At 37.7% G+C, this 18,907-nt stretch overlaps 1 protein-coding gene across 1 annotated transcript; it reads right to left on the bottom strand.

Annotated features, from left to right (window-relative positions):
• Positions 1-1,264: 1,264 nt before the first annotated feature.
• Positions 1,265-12,997, bottom strand: LOC107782401 (phytochrome B). The gene is made up of 4 exons (XM_016603285.2): positions 10,831-12,997; positions 3,851-4,658; positions 2,800-3,093; positions 1,265-1,942 (listed from the first exon to the last, which is right to left on the bottom strand). The coding sequence occupies exons 1-4, from the start codon at positions 12,926-12,928 to the stop codon at positions 1,723-1,725; spliced, it is 3,420 nt and encodes a 1,139-aa protein (XP_016458771.1). The 5' UTR covers positions 12,929-12,997; the 3' UTR covers positions 1,265-1,722.
• Between the last annotated feature and the right edge of the window lie 5,910 nt (positions 12,998-18,907).

Below are 18,907 nucleotides of genomic sequence, written 5' to 3'. Positions count from 1 at the left end.
TAACATAATGGTAGAATAAAATGAAGAAGGAATTAAATTGTTGTCCCTTCTTGCCCAAACTTGTAAATTCTTCAATTTGTAATTCTTTGTCATCATTGTCCCAACTCTTCAAAATGTCTTCAAAAATCATGACTTCTTTTTTGAACGGTTTGACCTCGTTGACCACGTTCAAAAATCATGACTACTGTTGTTTTTTCCCCTTTTGGGTGGCACACATTTTCTTTTAAACACATGAAAAGAAAGCCTCACGCATTTGTTGATGTTTTGTTTTGTCTCACGGCAAAATGGACCCAAATATGTAAGAATTAGGTTCACTTTGTTGTTATACAAAAGAAAGCTTCACACAATTAGTATAAGTTGTGAGAAAAACTTTCACGTGAAAAGGAATGTTTCTCACAGAGAAACTATAGCTCCCATATTATCTACCTAGAGGGTGATTTAAGATTTTAAGTTGGTGGATGCCAAGTACCATCATACCTTCTATGTTACTTTGTGAATGAACACAAACTTAGTACAAATATATTGAGGGCAATGAATGCAGTCACACTCGGACCCTAATCGAAATGCATGCATTTGTCTCGTACACTACGGGATGGTGAGAAGAGATATATTTTATAATCGGAGATACAACTGTTTTTGGTACAGAAGTTCCTATAAAAATGGAAAATGTCCTATTTTTATAGGACATCTCCCATAGCTAACATACTGCATCTCCCACATATCGGAACTACCCAAGCGGTCTTCTAAAAGAGGTCAATGGCGGAGACGGTGGCAAAGTGAAAATAAGTTTAACTTGAGAATTTAGTTACATAATTAGGACAAATGACTTTCTAAACAAACATATCTAATAAGGATGTTAAAAATAAGAGAGCTCATTTAGAGAACCTTGACAGGAAAAGAAAATGTATTTGTTAAAATTACAAAGTTCAGCTGTAACACACATAAAAAATATAAGATGATAAACAATTTACTACACAAATAGTCTGTTTGGCCAAGTTGCAAAAATTAGCTTATTTTGAGAAAAATGTTTTTTCAAAAGTATTTTTGGCGAGAAACAGTTTGTATTTTGAGAGAAATTACTTTTTTCTGCTTCTCCAAAACTCCTTCTCCTTTTCCTCAAAAGCATTTTTTTTATCTTCCAAAAGCTTGGCCAATCACTTCGACTTAAAAAAAACAAAACATAAAGTGCTTCTAGAATTGGAGAAGCTTGACCAAACATGCTATAAGTGTGCGGATTTCAAGAGTAAAACAATAGCCAAAATAATAGATAAATTAACTCCCTCTTGATGAAGCCTTCCCTAGCAAGAGGAGCTTATACATAAAAGATAGTCGGCATATCCATGTTACATGAAACATCGAAATTTATATCATTACAAATAAAGATATTTATTCTACCGGACCATCACTCAGCATTATAGGAGTATATATTTATCAAACTTTAGTACATCGAAGTGACTTAAAATAGAATGATAGTAATCACAACTGCTTGAAACCGTTAAGCCAAGAAGCATATTGACGTTACCTGTATTGCAGATTTGCAGTTAATTTGGAAGTGACCCAATTAGGATGTTAAAAATGTACCCCGGTAAAAACTAATCCTGGTATTGGAAACTTGACACTCCTCCAAGTTCCGCGCTAAGCATCTGAGACATCCCAGCATTCTACCAGATTGCACGATTTGCACACTGCGCGACTTCAAGATTGAATCTAATAGCTAGTAACCTAGCCAACGCTCTTTGAACCTCTTTGAGGCATAGGTAGTTCAAGTATAATCAGGAAGAAACATCTTTCTGATTGTCTGATATACTGGACTTCTCCATTCATAAGATTTAAGGTTTTTCGGCACATGCTCAGCCCTAGGCCTTCCTGAGTTACCCACTTACTGTTATGGAACATATCTTGGATTAATTCAGGAGGAAGACCTTCACCAGGGCAAACAATCCTTTTCCAGGAAAAAAAAGAGATAAAATCAAATTAACTGAGATAGTATGACCAAACAACATTGAAATGCTGAAAAATATTAGTATCTGGTTATATATTGTCACCTTCATCAAGAGTCTAAAAAGGTAGCCCTGTACTAAGCTCCCGCTATGCGCGGGGTCCGCGGAAGGGCCGGACCATAAGGGTCTATTGTACGCAGCCTTACCCTGCATCTCTGCAAGATGCTGTTTCCACGGCTCGAACCCGTGACCTCTTTGTCACATGACAACAACTTTACCAGTTACGACAAGGCTCGCCTTCAAATTAAAAAGCAAATCAAGTATGTCATAGAATGCTAGCAATATACCATAATATACATGCATATGTTACACCTCCGAAAAGAATAGTTGGCAGTTATTTTAAATAAAGTAGTGCAGTGCATCCAATCACCATAAAAGTGATTTGGAAAAATGTTAGGACCCCAATATATTGATCAAATGATAAAAAGCAAAGAGAAGGAAGGTGGGCTAAATGCTCCACCCCGAGAGAAGTGGTAGCAGTAAACTAGTGAGTAGTTGCTAACAAAGTCCAAATCAAACATTATGATCAATCTGTGATCATAACATATAATCCACCAATTCCACGCAAACTTGTCGAGATGTTAGGGACTATTCAGTTCTACACGAATACTCAAGAAAAATATTTGAACAGCAACACAGTAACAGCTAGAGCTGATGAAGTGCACATGAAGGAATGCATAAGATCTTCCATTCAAGGATCTTTTAAGGAAACAACGCTTCAAGATTCAGATGACAGTAGAAGCATGTTGGTATAGCTCATCCACCACAAAAGTAAAGTAAAGAAAATTGTAGAACATACCTGAACTCAATACGTACGATAGTTACACCATTAGAAATTTGCTTCATACTTGGTCGAAGATGGACTTCTACCCACCCTTCTGGGGATGGCGCATAGCTTGCCATAATCTGCAAGAAATCAGCAAAGATCTGCTGAATTCTGACTTGATCGCCGTAGACCCTTAATGTCTTGATTTCCTCTGGAATATCCCGGATCAGTTGCACACCTCTTTCCCTCAACAATAACATCACTTGGCTAACAACAGCATCTATCACACTCGCAAGAAAAAATTCTGCTTTCTCAAGCTCCAGTGAACTGTTAAAATTTTGAAGGTTAATCATCTTCTGAAGAGGGGCAAGGAACATTACAAATTGAAGTCAGCTACCTTCTTACATAGAGGTAACATGCATTTCTCCACCCACCTCCGCATCCACAAAAGAAAAAAGGAAAATAGAAAAAGAATAGGGAGGATGATGAAGAGGAAGGAAAAATAAAAAATTGTTCAAACATTACATGACAAGGCAACACATGGTAAATGCCTCTACAAAGACCAAACTCTGTTTGTGTCTCATGGGAACTACCTTGCAAGTCGAAAATATAAGGTTTATGTTCCTACATTTGATATTGACATGGAAATATACTGTCACGCGGGACCAATACCCTCATTTAACTATCCAGATTTCTTGAATAGTTAATTTTTCAGTCACATACTGCTGCGAAGTGAGTTCTTGTGCACTAACCACAACTAGCTTAACAAGCTATAATTCAGATATGATACAAACTTGAGAAGCATATTTCATAGATTGTCTATAGGATCCTAAGGCCAAATGACAACTAGGACCAAACATGTACCTTGTGTACTTTCGTCTTGAATGTTAAAACAACTAAAGAACAGTAGTTGTTCATTGCAATGTTTATGATACAGGAAAGTCTTCATGCTTTTCAACCGTAGCTCATAAAACATTACCACATTTTTACAAGGACTATGAAAGTTGTACTGGAGTATACTATATCATGGTAAACAGATTCTTTTAACTTGGATGATAGCAAGCACAATTGAATACAAACTCACCCGTTTTCAATATTGTCAAGATCAACATCCCTTATGATATTAGACATCTGCCTCTCACAAGCAACGTTTGTTTCCAGAAACTGCTTCTGGTCTTCTGTCAAATCTGTGGCCTCTAATAATGAATTTGCAAAGCGTATACCATTCAGCGGATTCTTTAATTCCCGAAAAATGTAAGCCAACCCTTTCATCTGAGAAATACTTGTCCTCTCCTGTTGTCTCTGCATGCTTAGAGTTTGCTGCAATTCAGGACTTGCAATCTGCAAGAAACAGAAGGCCCCAATAATCTGGCCATCCATATTGACTCTCTTGTTAGCAGTAAAAAGAGCATGAACAAATTTTCCGTTTCGGTCGGAAAAAGAAAATGAAAACTTTTCCGTGTCCTGGCCTCCAATTGCATTATGCAACACAATCATGAATTTAGTCATGGTGTCTGGGCCTTTGAACCGACAAAAATTGCCAAAAATCTCACCAACTAACATTTTTCCAATGATTTCTCCTCTGTTCCAACCAGTAAGTTTTTCCATCGCAGTGTTCCACTCGACGCAATAAGTGCTTTCATCTGATACAAATATGGGCGGGATCAGAGGATTAGGGCTGTGCATGACAGCCTTGTAATCACCTTGTATGCGAATAAATTTGTTCATTACAACTTTTTGGGCAGTAACATCCTGGCTAACGAAGCAGACACCAACAATGTTATTCATGTAGTCTTTGCTAGAGCAAGCATTAACCACCACAAAAAGAGCCCTCTTCAGTTGCTCAGCTCCAAATGTCCTAAACTTTATTTCTATGTTCTTATCTTCTTCACCTGTGATTAGTTTAGCAACAATATTATTTTATTTTGCATAGAATGGCTGGACATTGAGAGGGTGGATACCAATCAGTTTCAATTATAAAATGCAACAAAGTCAAGCTGCATACAGAGTACAAAGAGAATATTGCCACCCCACTGTCCGGATTAGCCTGAATCTGATCTTAAATATAATTTCATTTTGTAATCCAGATAAGATATATATCCACAACAATCACGCCCATGTTCTCTGAAATCACCTAGAGTTAATCCACATCGAAAACTCAAGATTGAAACTGACCTCCAAAAGGCATAAAACTGTGTCATGATTACATTAGAAAGCTCTGACGCAACTTGTTACATGCTTTATGATCAACAAAAAAATCTTGATTACTTCTCATGCTTCCATTACGTGGCTTATGACACGATATGGTTTCTGGGATAGCTTATCACAATCTAATCAACACTTCATATGTGCTGAACCTCTAAGTGCGTGGTGTCAAAGCAACAGTACTAAATTAACAGAACTAATTAGTGAAATGTATTTAAATATGGGAGGCAATCTATTGGATTATTTTGAAACAAAAGAAAAAAAAATAACAGGTTGTAAAAGATTAGAAATTTCTGTCAGACAGACCAGGGTAAATACATGCTTATGGATATTATAGATTAGTCAATCCTTATGAACAGCAGCATATAAATCTATCAGAACACCTACAACCTGTAGTTTATGAAAGGATAAGGACAATAGACATTTAATGCATTGGAAGTGCCAAAAAACTAGCTAATTTTCAACACAAACATGAGGATGAAAAGAATACTTCTTGCTAAATTGAGCTTCTTATCCCTAAAAACATCTATCCAATGGAAAGAAAATTGCCAAATAAATGAAACTTGCAATCCCACCCACCCTCTATCCTGAAAAAGAAAGACTAAGGTGTTGAAGATGTCAAATTGTCCCACATCGGTTGGGAAGTAGAGTTGGGGGGGATTTTCCCCTATAAAAGAAGGCCTAATGTTTAGGATTTAAACACACCTCTCATTTGCTTTCTTATCTTCTTAAGGCATTTGTATCTTCTCTCTTTAGTATTATTTCACTTGTATTTTTGGAGTGGAATAAAATATTGGTTGTGTCCGAGGAGTAGGCAAAATTAGTCGAACCTCGTAAATTCTGGTGTTCCTTTTATTGTTGCTTTATTGTCTTATTTATTATTTGGTGGCTGTCATAATTTTTGGTATAGTAGTTGTGACTTATTCACACTATATACATTTGGCTTCCGCAACAATTGGTATCAGAGCCAAGGTACTGTCTAAGTATGCTCTGTGGTTGCGGCATAGTCTGATCTTCCACATCAGAAAAGATTTATCTTGGTAACTGAGTCAAGGTTCTGTCTAAGTATGCTCTGTGGTTGCAGCTTAGTCTGACCTTCCACACCAGAAAGGAAATAATCTTGATTTGTGTCGTCAGCTATTAAATAATATTTGTGTCAAAGATGGGAGACAATAAACAAGAAGAATCTACATGAAGTGTCAACAATACGTCATCATTGGCATCTTCGCTTATGACAAGAATTGTGTCAAATGCGAAATTTGCGGTAGAAATATTTGATGGGTCCGGACATTTTGGGATGTGGCAAGGCGAGGTTCTAGATGTCCTTTTTCAACAAGGGCTAGATCTGGCCATTGAAGAAAAGAAACCAGATGTTATTGGAGAAGAAGATTGGAAGATTCTCAACCATGTTGCTTGCAGTACCATTCGATCCTACCTTGCTAGAGAGCAGAAATATCCATACACAAAGGAAACTTCTGCAAGTAAATTATGGAAAGCACTGGAGGATAAATTTTTGAAGAAAAACAGTCAAAATAAATTGTACATGAAGAAGAGACTGTTTCACTTCACCTATGTTCCTGGTACCACGATGAATGAACATATCACCAGTTTCAATAAGTTGGTCACAGATTTGCAAAATATGGATACAACTTATGATGATGGTGACTTGGCCTTGATGTTGTTGGCGTCACTTCCTGATGAGTACGAGCACCTTGAAACTACTCTACTCCATGGAAATGACGAAGTTTCTCTCAGAGAAGTTTGTTCGGCTTTGTACAGCTATGAACAAAGAAAGCGAGAAAAACAGAAGGGCGGAGAAGGAGAAGCACTATTTGTGAGGGGTCGTCCTCAAAATCAAACGAGGACAAAGAAGGGAAGATCCAAGTCAAGATCCAGACCTAGCAAAGATGAATGTGCCTTTTGTCGAGAAAAAGGACACTGGAAGAAAGATTGTCCGAAGTTGAAGAATAAGGCCAAACATAACAATGGAAAGGCCATTATGGATTCAAATGTAGCTGATTGTGATGATTCAGACTTCTCATTAGTTACAACAGAGTCATCAACATCATCAGACATATGGTTGATGGACTCGGCTTGTAGCTATCATATGTGTCCCAACAGGGACTGGTTCATGGAGTTGGGACTGGTTTATGGATTTTCAAGAAGGAAAATATGGAGTCATCCACACAGCGGACAACAGCCCTCTTACCTCATATGGAATTGGTTCAATACGATTAAGGAACCATAATGGAATGATCAGAACATTAACAGATGTTCGATATGTACCGGACTTGAAGAAGAATCTCATCTCTGTGGGAGCCCTAGAATCAAAAGGGTTCAAAATCATTGCAGAAAATGGAGTGATGAGAGTATGCTCCGGTGCACTAGTGGTAATGAAGGCTAATCAGAAGAATAATAATATGTACCGCTATCGTGGCAGTACAGTTATTGGGACAGTGACAATGACATCCAGTGACGACAAAGAGGCAGAAGCAACCAAGCTATGACACATGCGCTTGGGACATGCTGGAGGAAAATCCTTGAAAACTCTGTCAGATCAAGGATTGTTAAAAGGAGTAAAGGCTTGCAACTTGGAGTTTTGCGAGCATTGTGTCAAAGGGAAACAGTCAAGGGTTAAATTTGGTACAGAGATCCATAATACTAAAGGTATTTTGGATTATGTACACTCTGATGTTTGGGGTCCTTCCAAAACACCTTCATTGGGTGGGAAGCACTATTTTGTAACCTTTGTTGATGATTTTTCCCGAAGAGTGTGGGTGTATACAATGAAGAGCAAAGATGAAGTATTGGGAATTTTTCTCAAATGGAAGACGATGGTGGAGAATCAAACAGGCAGGAGGATCAAGTGTATTCGCACGGACAATGAAGGTGAATACAAAAATGATCATTTCAATAAGGTCTGTGAAAATGATGGCATCGTCCGACACTTCACTGTCAGACATACACCACAACAGAATGGAGTGGCAGAACGTATGAACCGGACCTTGCTGGAGAAGGTACGGTGTATGTTGTCCAATGCTGGCTTGGGCAAAGAATTTTGGGCTGAGGCAGTTACATATGCATGCCACCTCATTAATCGCTTACCATCTGCTGCTATTGATGGCAAGACACCATTTGAAAAATGGTATGGAAAGCCTGCTGTAGATTATGACTCTTTGCACGTGTTTGGCTCAACTGCATATTATCATGTGACAGAGTCAAAATTGGATCCAAGGGCAAAGAAGGCTATTTTTATGGGAATTACTTCTGGAGTCAAAAGATATCGCTTATGGTGTCCTATGACAAAGAAAGTAATATTCAGCAGGGATGTTACCTTTGATGAATCTGCTATGGTAAATAAGGTAACAGAAGATACCAAACAAAATGAAGGTGCTTCTAGGCAGGTGGAGTTTGAGGGAAAATTTATTTTTCCTACACAAGAAGCAGAGGAGGAAACAAATGAAGATTACCCTCTGGAAGGAGAGCCAGTAGAGGAGATTCCAACTCAGGAACCTCAACAACAACTTGAATCAATAGCAACCAGCAGGCCAAAAAGAACAATAACAAAACCTGTTCGTCTCATAGAGACGGTTGCTTGTGCAACCTCAATTGTAGCTGATGATGTTCCTACCACTTATAAAGACGCAGTCCAAAGTTCAGAAGAAGATAAGTGGAGGATTGCCATGAATGATGAAATACAGTCCCTTCATCAGAATCATACATGGAGATTGGCCAATCTCCCGAAGGGAAAGAAAGCAATTGGGTGCAAATGGGTATTTGCAAAGAAGGAAGAATTTCCTAACCAAGTAGATGTTCGCTACAAAGCAAGATTGGTGGCCAAAGGATATGCTCAAAAGGAGGGAATTGATTATAATGAAGTGTTTTCTCCAGTTGTAAAACATTCCTCCATTAGAATTATGTTGGCTTTGGTAGCACAATTGAATTTGGAACTAGTTCAGATGGATGTAAAAACTGCGTTTTTACATGGAAACTTGGAGGAGGAAATCTACATGACTCAGCCAGAAGGATTCAAAGTTGCTGGAAAAGAAAATATGGTGTGCAAACTTGAAAAATCGTTGTACGGATTGAAACAATCTTCTAGACAATGGTACAAGCGATTTGACGAGTTTATGTTGCGGCAAGGGTACAAGAGGAACAAATACGATCATTGTGTGTATTTGCGCAAGCTTAAAGATGGTTCCTTTGTATATCTTCTCTTATATGTTGATGATATGTTGATAGCTTCCAAGAATTCGGAAGAAATTGATAAGTTGAAGATTCAACTGAAGAAGGAGTTTGAGATGAAGGATCTGGGCGAGGCAAAGAAAATTCTTGGCATGGAGATAATAAGAGATAGACGTTCAAAGAAACTTTGTTTATCTCAGAAAGCATATTTGAAAAGAGTACTACAACGTTTTGGCATAGATAAAAAGACTAAGCCAGTTAGTACTCCACTTGCTCCCCATTTTAAGCTAAGTACTACTATGTCGCCAAATGATGAAGCTGAAGAGGAGTATATGTCAAGGGTACCATATGCAAATGTTGTTGGTAGCTTGATGTATGCAATGGTCCGTACGAGACCTGACATTTCACAAGCTGTTAGAGTTATTAGCAGATATATGCATAATCGAGGAAAAGAGCATTGACAAGCTGTGAAGTGGATTCTACGGTATATTCATAATACTGTAGATGTTGGGTTAGTTTTTGAGCAGGAATGCAATCAGTCTGTAATTGGATATTGTGACTCAGATTTTGCGGGTGATCTGGACAAACGAAGATCAACTACTCGTTATGTGTTTACTTTTGCAAAGGCTCCAGTTAGTTGGAAGTCTACTTTGCAGTTAACAATTGCTTTGTCTACAACAGAGGCAGAGTACATGGCTATTACAGAGGCTGTAAAGGAGGCAATTTGGCTTCAAGGATTGCTAAAGGAGCTTGGTGTTGAACAAAAAGGTATCACAATTTTTTGTGATAGTCAAAGTGCTATTCAATTAGCGAAGAACCAAGTTTATCATGCAAGGACGAAGCACATTGATGTTCGGTATCATTTCGTACGAGAAATCATAGAAGAAGGTGGAGTCACAGTGAAGAAAATTCATACTACGGAGAATCCTGCTGATATGCTGACAAAAGTGGTGACTGCGGTCAAGTTTCAACATTTTTTGGATTTGATCAACATTGTTGAACACTGAAGATTGAAGATGAAGACACAACCAAAATTTGTTATTGAGAGAGAATTGAAGATGTGGAATTTTGCCAAGGTGGAGATTTGTTGAATATGACAATATCCCACATCGGTTGGGAAGTAAACTTGGTGGGAATTATTTCCTATAAAAGGAGGCCTAATGTTTAGGATTTAAACACACCTCTCATTTGCCTTCTTATCTTCTTAAGGCATTTGTATCTTCTCTCTTTAGTATTATTTCACTTGTATTTTTGGAGTGGAATAAAATATTGGTTGTGTCCGAGGAGTAGGCAAAATTAGCCGAACCTCATAAATTCTGGTGTTCCTTTTATTGTTGCTTTATTGTCTTATTTATTATTTGGTGACTGTCATAATTTTTGGTATAGTAGTTGTGACTTATTCACACTATATACATTTGGCTTCCGCAACATAAGACTCACGATTTCGTTGACTTTAATGGAAGAAAGAATATAAGAAACCAGCATTTTGTTGCATGATTACAGGAGGGAACTTAAGTAAATATCACTAAAGACTGTGATGCCTTTTCCATTGAAATTTCAGAAAACAAAGAAAAGCAAGTGAGAGTATAATCACTCAATATAGCTTAAGGGAACTCCACATGCAATGAAATGCACCAGTTGAAATGAAAGAAATGTAGAATGGATTGGTATAACCTTTTAAAGCATTGAAGAGAAGGTTCTCAGCAGTTCTCTGTGATTCTTCGTGGACAAGATCATGAACCAAGGACTTCCCCATTGCTTCTTCAATTGATAACCCTGTCAACTCTGCCACTTTGGCATTCCATCCATTTATGCGACCTTCAACATCAACGGCAAATATGGGTGCTGTAGCAGTCTCTATCAATCTAACCATTTCTCTGGCAACAGATCTCAGCTCATCCATCCTTTGCAACTCCGCTTCCCCGAGCTGAGCATGCTCGACAGCCATAGAATTACTTGCCTCAGCATCCTTGAATGAATCACGTAGAATAAGCTGCAAAGAGTGAATTGCATCCATTTCTGGATTCTCCCATGGTAAACTGCGGCTCTTAACAACTTCCAGAAATGCCTTGAAGGAAGAGCGTGGATGCATTCTCTGCCAATCATCTTTGTCTTCTGGATGATGCTTTGCGCCACCCCATTTTAACTCACTCGCAGTGTGTGAGCGGAACCAAAACAGGAAATCTTGTGAAGTTACATAAGCAACAGCCATCCCACAAACCGCATCACCAAGTGAAGTTGCCCCAGGATACCCTGCATCGGCCAAACTATCAGTACTCAAACCTGTTGAGTCAGCATGATAGGTCAATAGCCACTCCACGATTCCCTTTATCTGGGATTCATTAGGTGTAATACCCATAGGATAGTACTTCCCCTGGTAGTACAAAGCGGCCCCATCGCATTTCACAAGGTCGACAATACTGGGACTCTGAGTAACAATCCCCGTAGGTGAGTCTCGAAGAAGCATGTCACATAACAATGTTTGTGTCCTTAAGACATGTTTTTCAGCCAACTGTGATGCCAATTGTAATTCCATGTTTAGTTGGAGCCCAAACGCCTGCATAAGGAATTCACAGGCATAACGAAGGGGGAAAGGAATGCACCGAGCAGAAGTGTGGTGTCCAACGACCAAGCCCCATAATCTCATTGTATTTCGGCCTCCTCCAACAATTTCATCATCATTACCATTTATAATAACAGCCAGTGTTAGTGACGCAACATTGCCCATATTGACCATGTACTGGGGGTGGCAACCATGAGGGGCCCTAAGTGTTGAACCAACTAAACACAGAGGCTGCTCGAGCGATTCATCCTGAATAACCCGCACAGGGTTGGCAGTACAGTCCACAATCATTCTAACCCTATTCTGCTTAAACAAGAATCTCGATGCTTGTGGAATATCAGTAGCCGGATAATGCAAACCAATATAAGGCTCCAAATCATCTCTCTTACTCTCTGCCACGACCTCCCCATGCTCATCCTCATGAAACTTGTACACCATAACTCGATCATATCCCGTGAGCTCCCTCACACTCTTGACAACAGTATCACACAAAAGCTTAATATCTCCACCGGGGAGCGATTGCAAGAGCGAAATAGCCCTTACAGCAAGTTTCTGTGATTGCACAGCTCCAGCAATAGACAATGCAGGGTCCTCTGTTCTAGCAGGCTCCAAATCAATTACAATACCAACATCAATCCTATGCAAAATCGCGTAAAATGGCCTCCCCGAAATCCTGGAATGAATCCAAATCGGATTCAACAAAGCAATCTCACGCGCCCCGAAAGCACCTTCAAGCAAAACAGAGCTTGAAGGAGCAAAAAGGGTCCTAACATCAGTTCCAATTTTCAAAAATTCAACTTTTTCAAGACTTGGAACTGACTGTGGCATTATACCGAGCATGTCGCGTGCGTTTTCACTATAAGCAATAACACAAAAACTCGACTCATCTGCAGCTACTGTACAACCAAATGGTTGAATATGACCACCTCTTTGAATTTTATTCAAGTAAGCAGTAATTTGATGTTCTGGAACAGACTCATTTGTATTTCTAACAGATTGTGAATAATCAAATGATTTTCCTGAAACTCCTGATTGTTCAAATGCAGCATGTAGTCTAGCATCTGTAGTATATTGTGCTACTGCTTTACTTATTGATGTATTATTATGATTATTATTATTGTTATTACTTGTACCTGAAAATTGAGCTTGATGTAGTTTTGGTTTGTGATTACGAGCATGCTTTCCTCTGCTTCCACTTCCAGAAGCCATTTTTGAGCTAAGTGATCAAGAAATACCGACTGAAGATGCTTTTCTTCTTTTTTCTATTATAGGAAAAAAGAGAGACAAGGAATATAAATAAAAATAGTACAGTAATAAGTACAAATAATTAACACAGATGTTGTTTTAAAGATTAATAACAAGTTAAAAGTGACCCACAATAACAATTTAAAAAAACGGATTGAGAATTTAAATTTTATGAGTTTGTGATGCTAGAACAATGATATTTAAGTATTAATTTTTTTGTTTCAATTTAAATGATATAGTGTGCTTATCGAAAGTCAAACATTGTAAATTTTGGTCAATATTTTAAAATGTATTTTTTTGTATCATATTGACATGAGAAAAATTATAATTTTTTCGTAAAGTTTTAAAAAATTTTAATTTTAATTTTAAAATATTGAGTTAAATTAGTCTAAGTTAGCTTTAAAGTTTAGTCAAATTGACTCTTGATAAACAAAATATATCATCTAAATATATATCACACCAAAATTATTGGGTTTAAATAAAATGGTATGTTAAACTCTAAGTCTACCCCTAACTATTTGTAATAAGCTTAATATGATTACATAGAAAATAAAGTTAATAATATGTTATCATAAGTAAAAGAATTGTGAATTATAATAGTAAAAAAAAAAAAACTTTGACACTTTCACTATGTAAAGTGACTCTAATTTAAGAATGGCAAAATGCTAGGATTACATTATTTAATTTAATGCAAACATCGGATTGAGATAAGTATAACTCTTGATTATATTTTTTAATATCGTGAGATTTTTCTTTTTCTTCTATCACAAAGTATAATTATTTACAAATATACAATGTATCAATTGGTGTAAAATAAATTCACTAACACAAACAAATAATTTGAAAAATAATATTCAATTAGATAAAGTAAATAAAAGTTGAACAACCACCAAAGGATGTGGTGTAGTGAATAAGGCTACTTATCTCTTGTTTAATCAGAGATTTCGGGTTTGAGTCATGGGTATGAAAAAATCCTCCCAAATAGGGCCTTATCCAACATGAATTCGAATATAGTCGGGTTCCAATGCGGATAAAAAAAAATTGAGCATGAAAACGTGGCAAAGAAACCTGAGACGTCATGATCTAGAAGTACAATTCTCTCCACTACTTTGGACTCATTCATGAATCTTTTCTTTTTCCTCCTTTTTTATGCATAAATTGGATATTTAATAATTATCTGGATTTTGTCTATTCTCTGTTTTCTTAGCTGGATATATTTGTGGATGTGGTGACATGAATTTCTATTTGACAATAAAAGCAGATCTTTTCATTGGCTGCATTTGCTGAGACCATGTGGGAAATATGAAGTCCACACTCTTCCCCCATCTTATAGTAAAACGGTGTCGTCCCAACAAGAATTGAAGTTTATAATTATAATAATAATAGTAATAATAATTGAGCTCATACAAAGGGAGCTTTGGAGCAACGATAATATGGGTTCAAGCCGTGTGATCTATTGATCACAGGTTCAAGCTGTGAAAATAATCATTAATGCATGTATTAGGGTAGACTATCTACGTATCACCCCCTAAGAATGCGATCCTTTCCTTGGACATGGGGCTGCCCTTTCGTTAATTGAGTTCATAATTTAATATGAATAGATATTATATTCTTTCATTTATTTTCTGGTTCTTGTGATGCTGTTATTTTTTTCCCTATGGCTTTTAATTATGGTACTAATATATTGTCTATTTTCGTCTTCTTGAGCAGAGGGTCTATCGGAAACAGTCTCACTAATCTCTGGGGGTAGGGGTAAAGTCTGCATACACACTACCTTTCCCGAATCCCGCTAGCGAGATTTCACAGGTTCGTGTTGTCTTTGTTGTTATTGTTGTTGTAGATATTATATGAATCTTTTAATACATATTTAAGATTTGACAAAAACTATTGAATTCATTTGAACTTATATATTATATTATGGATCCACCCCTAATCATTTTAGGGGTGGGTTGGTATGAGGTATAAGAAGGTATAGTGCTGGTATAAAAATTTAATATCATCTTAATACTTCGTTTGGTTAGCAAACTAGGTATAAGTTATCCCGGGATTAAAATTAATACCGGAATAACTTATACCTTATAGAGGGCGGGGTAATTAGCACCGATATAACTTATACATTCTTTTTATAAATTATGCAATTGTCATATTTAATACAACATACTAAACAATGGATAAAAAACAATCCCAGCATAATTATTCCCAGCATAACTTATTATAACGACCCGACCGGTCGTTTTAAGCTCTAGCGCATCGTTCAGCAGTTGGAAGTCATGAACATCTTCATTTTAGGTATATTGACTTGTACGTATGGTCAGAATTGAATTTCAAGAAATTCGGAGTCAAATTGGAAAGAAACTTTTCGTTGCGGCAACCTTAAGTTGAAGAAAATGGCTAAGATTGGAATTTTGAGTAAACAACTTCGGAATTGGGATCTGAAAGTTCCAGCATGTTCGAATGATGATTTCGGACTTGGGCGTATGTCCGGATTTGGTTTTGGATAACCCGTGAGCATTTCGGCGTGTATTGTGGAAGTTAGTATTTTAGAAGAATTTCATAAACTTGGGTTGGAAGGCATTTCAGAGTTATAGATGTCCGTTTGGGATTCCAAGTCTGGGAATAGCTCTGTATGGTGATTCTGGAGTTGGGAGCGCGATCGGAAGTGAATTCGAATGTCCGGAGGTCATTTTGAAGTCATTTGGCTAAATATAGGAATTTGAAGGTTCTTGAGAAAATTCGACCGGAAGTGAAAATTTTGATATCGGGGTCGGAATGCGATTCTGAAAGTTGGTGAAAGTCCGTAATATTGAATGTGACTTGTGTGCAAAATTTGAAGTCATTCGGACTAGTTTTGGTAAGGTTTGAGATACTTAGTCTCTTTTTAGGAAGCTTAAGTTGGAAAAGGCAACCAGATATTGACTTATGTGTTAGAGGGCTCGAAATGCAAATTTTATGGTTCGGATTGCTTCGTTAGGTGATTTGGGACTTAGGAGTGTATCCGGAATATTTTTTGTGATGACCGGGATAGAATTAAGCTTGAATTGGCAAAGTTAGTATTTTGGCGAATTCCGGTTGATAGGTGAGATTTTGATCCGGGAGTCGGAATGGAATTCCGAGAGTTGCTGTAGCTTTTTTATGTTATTTGTGATGTGTGTGAAAAAATTCAGGTTATTCGGACATCGTTTGGTCGAGTTTTTGATCGAAAGTGTATTTTCGGAAGTTTTTGGAAACTTAGGCTTGAATTCGATGAGTTTTGGATAATTTGATATTGTTTGAGGTGTTTTGATGATTGGAGCAGATTTTAATGATGTTATGAATTGTGTGGGCATGATTGGTTGAGGTCCCACTGGCCTCAGGTGTGTTTCGGATGCCCAACGGGTCATTTTTGGTAGATTTTTGCCGTTTTGAGCATAAATGTAATGATCTAAAGGTTCATTTGTAGTTCTATAGATCCAAATTTGATTTCGAGACTTCCAAAATTTAAATCATGAATTATAGGACTGATCTGGAAATTTTGGTTTAATTTCATCAAGTCGAGGTTGGATTTTTGACGTGAAATGTGAGTTAATTGTTTAACGAGCGAAATGGGTATTGAACTGGCCAAACGAGATCCGAATTGAGTTTCGATTGAAGGGTTGTATTCGTATTATTATTTGTGACTCATAAGAACAAAAATCGTCTAATTACGAGTTTGTATGATGGAGTTAGAGCCATTTTAGTAAAAAATGGTTGTGCTGCAAATTTCATAAAAAGCTGTTGTATTTTCTGCAGCAGTGAACATTAACCGCGCGGGTGAATAGTGACCCGTGAACAGTGACGGGTGAACAATGTCGTAAATAGTGACCCGTAAACAGTATTTCCGAAATATTAACATTTCATCCGCGAACCCAACCCATTTTTCCACCATTTTTTAGCAACCTTGAGAGCTTTTGGACGGGAATTGAAGGAGTTTTGATGGGAAGTGATTAGAGGTAATTCCTATGAACTAAATACATGATTATATTGTGCAATCATCCTTGAAATTTATGAAAATATAGCCAAATTGTAAGAAAATAGGGCTTGAAATTGAAATTCTAAATTTGGGATTTGAGGGGTCAAATGGACTCCGATTCTTGTGAATTTGGTATGTATAGACTCGTGGCGCTATAAGGAACATTTTAATGTAAAAATTTCTGGATTTTGAGAAGTGTGCCCGGGGCTCGGGTTTTGCAAATTTCGTGAATTTCGATATTTTTCGATTTCTTTCGATTGGGTATTGGCCCTTTAGCATAATGCGACATATTCGTTGCGATTTTGGGCAGATTCAACGCACGTGGAGGCCAATTCGAGGGGCAAAGGCGTCGCGAGCTAAAGAAGTAGCCGGTTCGAGGTGAGTAATTGATGCAACTGTTGTTCTGAGGGTTTGAAACCCCGGACTTTCACATCGTAACGCTATATTGAGGCGTGACACGCATCCCATGGTAGGTGCGGGGTCGTATATGATTGGGGATTGTGACTTGGTCCATCCCGAGTGATAATTATAGTATATTGGCGACTGATTCGCACATTGTATTGATACTTATAATATGTTGGCGACTGATACGCACATGTATTGATGATATTTAGGCTTAATGGCACGTTTGGGGGCCTTATGCTGACTTGTAGAATCCTTCGGGGATTAATATCATTTAATTTTAGTCCAAGATTTTAATTACTGTTTTGCAAACTTAGCCGTAATTTTAAGTGTTGAAAACTCAAATGACATTTTAAATGTATTTCGGGCTGGAAACTTCTATTTTGTAAATGCCCAAGGGGCTTATTATATTATTTTCTGGACTGATTATAAAGTGACTTGAAACAGTGGTAACAATGACACTGTATGATATACTCGAAACAGTGGTAACAATGACACTGTATGATATACTTGAAACAGTGGTAACAATGACACTGTATGATATACTTGAAACAGTGGTAACAATGGCACTGTATTATGTAAATTGGTCAGGTAACAATGGGTTGACCGGTCAGGTAACAATGACTGACCAAGATATTGCGCTTGGGCTGTAGGAGCCCCTCCGGAGTCCAATGACACTGTATGATATACTTGAAATAATGGTAACGATGACACTGTATGATATACTTGAAATAGTGGTAACAATAGCACTGTATGATATACTTGAAACAGTGGTAACAATGTCACTGTATGATGTAAATTGGTCATGTAACAATGGGCTGACTGGTCAGGTAACAATGACTGACCATGATATTGCGCTTGGGCTGTAGGAGCCCCTCCGGAGTCTGTACACACCCCTAGTGAGCGCCGTCGACGATAAATAAATATGAATGGTTCGGGCTGCACGCCGCAGTGGGTACTGGAATGTACCATCATATGCATTGCATTGCATTCATGTATTTGTATTTATACTGTTGTTTAGCTGCTCAGTTCCATATGTTGCTGTATATTTGGATTTTAGCTTACTTTGTGTATTTACTGGATTTTCTTATCTTCGGACTGTAGTTACTTTTATTACTCACTGGATCGGAGTACTCACTTTACTCCTGCACCTCGCGTGCAACTGCAGGTATTGATCACCCGGTAGCGGGATATTAGCTCATTGAAGGTATTACTATTGTAGCTGAGCAAGGTTACCGCCAGCGTTCGCGGCACCGGACATTGTCTTTAGAATTTCAGAATTTAATTTTGTATATTATTGGCCCTGTAGTTGTGTTCAGGATTTCTTTAGATGTTCGTGACTTGTGACACCCCGGTCGGGTTATGTTGGGCTTTAAACACTGGTTATTATTGTCGTTAAGCTGTATTTATTTATTTATTTATTTATGTTTAATAATTGTTAAAGATACGATTTGGGTTAGTTGGCTGGCCTTGTCTTCACGAGAGGCATCATCACGACCGGGTTAGAAAATTGGGTCGTGCCACTTATACCAGTATAACTTATCCCTGCGTAA

Source organism: Nicotiana tabacum, chromosome 11 (assembly GCF_000715075.1).
Source record: "Nicotiana tabacum cultivar K326 chromosome 11, ASM71507v2, whole genome shotgun sequence".
Lineage (NCBI taxonomy): Eukaryota > Viridiplantae > Streptophyta > Magnoliopsida > Solanales > Solanaceae > Nicotiana > Nicotiana tabacum.
Note: the sequence above shows the minus strand (reverse complement) of the source record. Positions and strands in the feature narration are given on the sequence as shown.

Bases quoted from the DNA above. Each gene is read 5' to 3' on its own strand.
- LOC107782401 (XM_016603285.2), bottom strand. From the start codon at position 12,928: ATGGCTTCTGGAAGTGGAAGCAGAGGAAAGCATGCTCGTAATCACAAA. The intron at 4,659-10,830 runs GTTATACCAATC...AACTAATCACAG, and splicing joins TCTCTTCAATGCTTTAAAAG to GTGAAGAAGATAAGAACATA. The intron at 3,094-3,850 runs GTGAGTTTGTAT...AAATTTTAACAG, and splicing joins CTTGACAATATTGAAAACGG to TTCACTGGAGCTTGAGAAAG.